Source organism: Nicotiana sylvestris, chromosome 9, assembly GCF_000393655.2.
Source record: "Nicotiana sylvestris chromosome 9, ASM39365v2, whole genome shotgun sequence".
NCBI classification, from domain to species: Eukaryota; Viridiplantae; Streptophyta; class Magnoliopsida; order Solanales; family Solanaceae; genus Nicotiana; species Nicotiana sylvestris.
In genome coordinates, this window is record NC_091065.1 from 60986799 (window position 1) to 60988736 (window position 1938).

The following is a 1938-nucleotide window of genomic DNA, read 5'->3' on the forward strand; positions in this document are numbered from 1 at the left end:
AACCCTGAGCATAGTTGTAAAAATTGGTATCATCGTAATAAGATGTTCACATCTTCTTTTATTGCAAGGAGATATCTAGATACCATCAGTTCAAACAGGGATCTGAAAGTTTCTAAATTCAGAGATACAATTAGTCGGCAACTTAAAGCTCATATCAGTTTACCTCAATCTAGAAGGCTAAAAGAAAGGTCATCGCATTGCTTGATGGTGATATTAAAGATCAATTTGCTATGTTGTGGGAATACATCGATGAGCTTGAAAGGACAAATCTAGGTAGTTCGATTCATGTGAAATTAATAGAAAATGAAATAGATAACAAGCCATATATATTTCTGAGAATTTATATATGCTTTGCTGCTTGTAAGGAAGGCTTCAAGGCCGGTTGTATAAAGATAGTTGGTATAGATAGTTGTGGTTAAAGGGCCCGATGTATGGAACTAAATTGTTAACAGCAGTTGGACTTTATGCTAATAATGGCATAGTCCCAATCGTATATGCAGTTGTTGAAAAGGAAACACGGGATACGTGGTCATGGTTTTTGAACTACTTGTCTATTGATTTGGAGATTGATGATCATGGTGGTTGGACCTTCATGTCAGATAAGAAAAAAGGTCTTCTTGAAGCATTTATATTTAGTTTATTGGATTTGAGTTGCTTTTATATTAAAGTTTTTCTTACTTCTAACATTTTAGTTTGAAACTCTTACTAAAAAATATGATCTCTTTTATTGAAGGTCTTCTTGAAGAATTTAACGATGTGTTGACATTCGTCAGTCATAGATTCTACGTGAGACACCTCTATGGCAATTTTAGGAGGACTGGCTTTAGTGGTTTCTCCTTAAGGAGTGCACTTTGGGCTACTGCAAAGTCTACGATGGTGAAGTTCTTTCATGATCGCATGTCTGACCTTTTAAATTTAGATGCAAATGTTGTTTCTTGGTTAAGTGACAAACCACCAAGTGAATGGTCTAGATCTCACTTCAATCCAAATGCTAAGTGTGATATCTTGTTGAATAACATGTGTGAATCCTTTAATAGCATGATTCTTGAGGCCCGAGTCAAGACTATTATAACATTGTTAGAGAAATTAAGATACATATTGATGGCTCGGATACAAGCTGACAAGGATAAAGGAGAAAAATGGAATTTGGGTGATGTTTGCCCTAGAATCAAGGATATTTTACACAGAAATGAGTCGGCAGCAGCTGCGTTTATTCCTCAAAAATCAAATAAGTGGAATTATGAAATTCTTGGAGAGAGCATGGATGATAATTGGGCAGTGGACCTACATAACAAAACATGTAGTTGTAGGAAGTGGATGATAACCGGATATCCTTGCAAGCATGCCATTTCGGCAATTTGGGCTAAAAATGATGAGGTAATTAACTAGGTCGATGACTGCTATATGGTGGAAACATATAAGAGAATTTATGAATATGCTATTCTTCCAATTAATGGATCACAATTGTGGCCTAAATCTAATAAGATTCCTCCTTTGCCTCCAAAGAATGTGAAACAAAAAAAAGGAAGAAAGCAAAAATTGAGGAAAAAGGAATTTGATGAAGCTTGAGCGAGCAGAACAAGGATGAAAAGGAAGCAAACAACTATGAATGTAGCATATGTCATAAGCCTGGTCACAACAAGAGAACTTGCAAGTTTAGTTATGTGGAGAGAGAAACTGACCTAAATGCACCAGTCTTTTGGCAATCAACTACATCATCACATCCTGAAAAATTGCCGATATAATATTTGAATCTGATGTAATTTTTAAGTTGCCATTCTATTTACAAGTTAAAAGTTAAATCATGTTTTCTCTATTTTGTAGGTTAGAAGAGGTGCAACGATGCGATCGGTCGTTTTGAGCTCTAGCGTGTCGCTCAGCAGTTTGAGGCCATGAGCAACTTCACTTCAGGTATTATGACTTGTACGCAAGGTCGAA

At 36.0% G+C, this 1938-nt stretch overlaps 1 protein-coding gene across 1 annotated transcript; it reads left to right on the top strand.

Annotated features, from left to right (window-relative positions):
• The first annotated feature begins 427 nt into the window (after positions 1 to 427).
• On the top strand, positions 428 to 1569 carry LOC138877652 (uncharacterized). Its single transcript, XM_070157278.1, has 3 exons — positions 428 to 611; positions 734 to 1377; positions 1423 to 1569. Exons 1-3 carry the CDS (start codon positions 428 to 430, stop codon positions 1567 to 1569), a joined length of 975 nt encoding a protein of 324 aa, XP_070013379.1.
• The last annotated feature ends 369 nt before the right edge of the window (positions 1570 to 1938 follow it).

Excerpts from the sequence above, each read along its gene's own strand:
- LOC138877652 (XM_070157278.1), top strand. The coding sequence starts at position 428 with ATGTATGGAACTAAATTGTTAACAGCAGTTGGACTTTATGCTAATAAT. Across the intron at positions 612-733 it reads CATGTCAGATAAGAAAAAAG|GTCTTCTTGAAGAATTTAAC; the intron begins GTCTTCTTGAAG and ends CTTTTATTGAAG. Across the intron at positions 1,378-1,422 it reads TTTGGGCTAAAAATGATGAG|AGAATTTATGAATATGCTAT; the intron begins GTAATTAACTAG and ends GAAACATATAAG.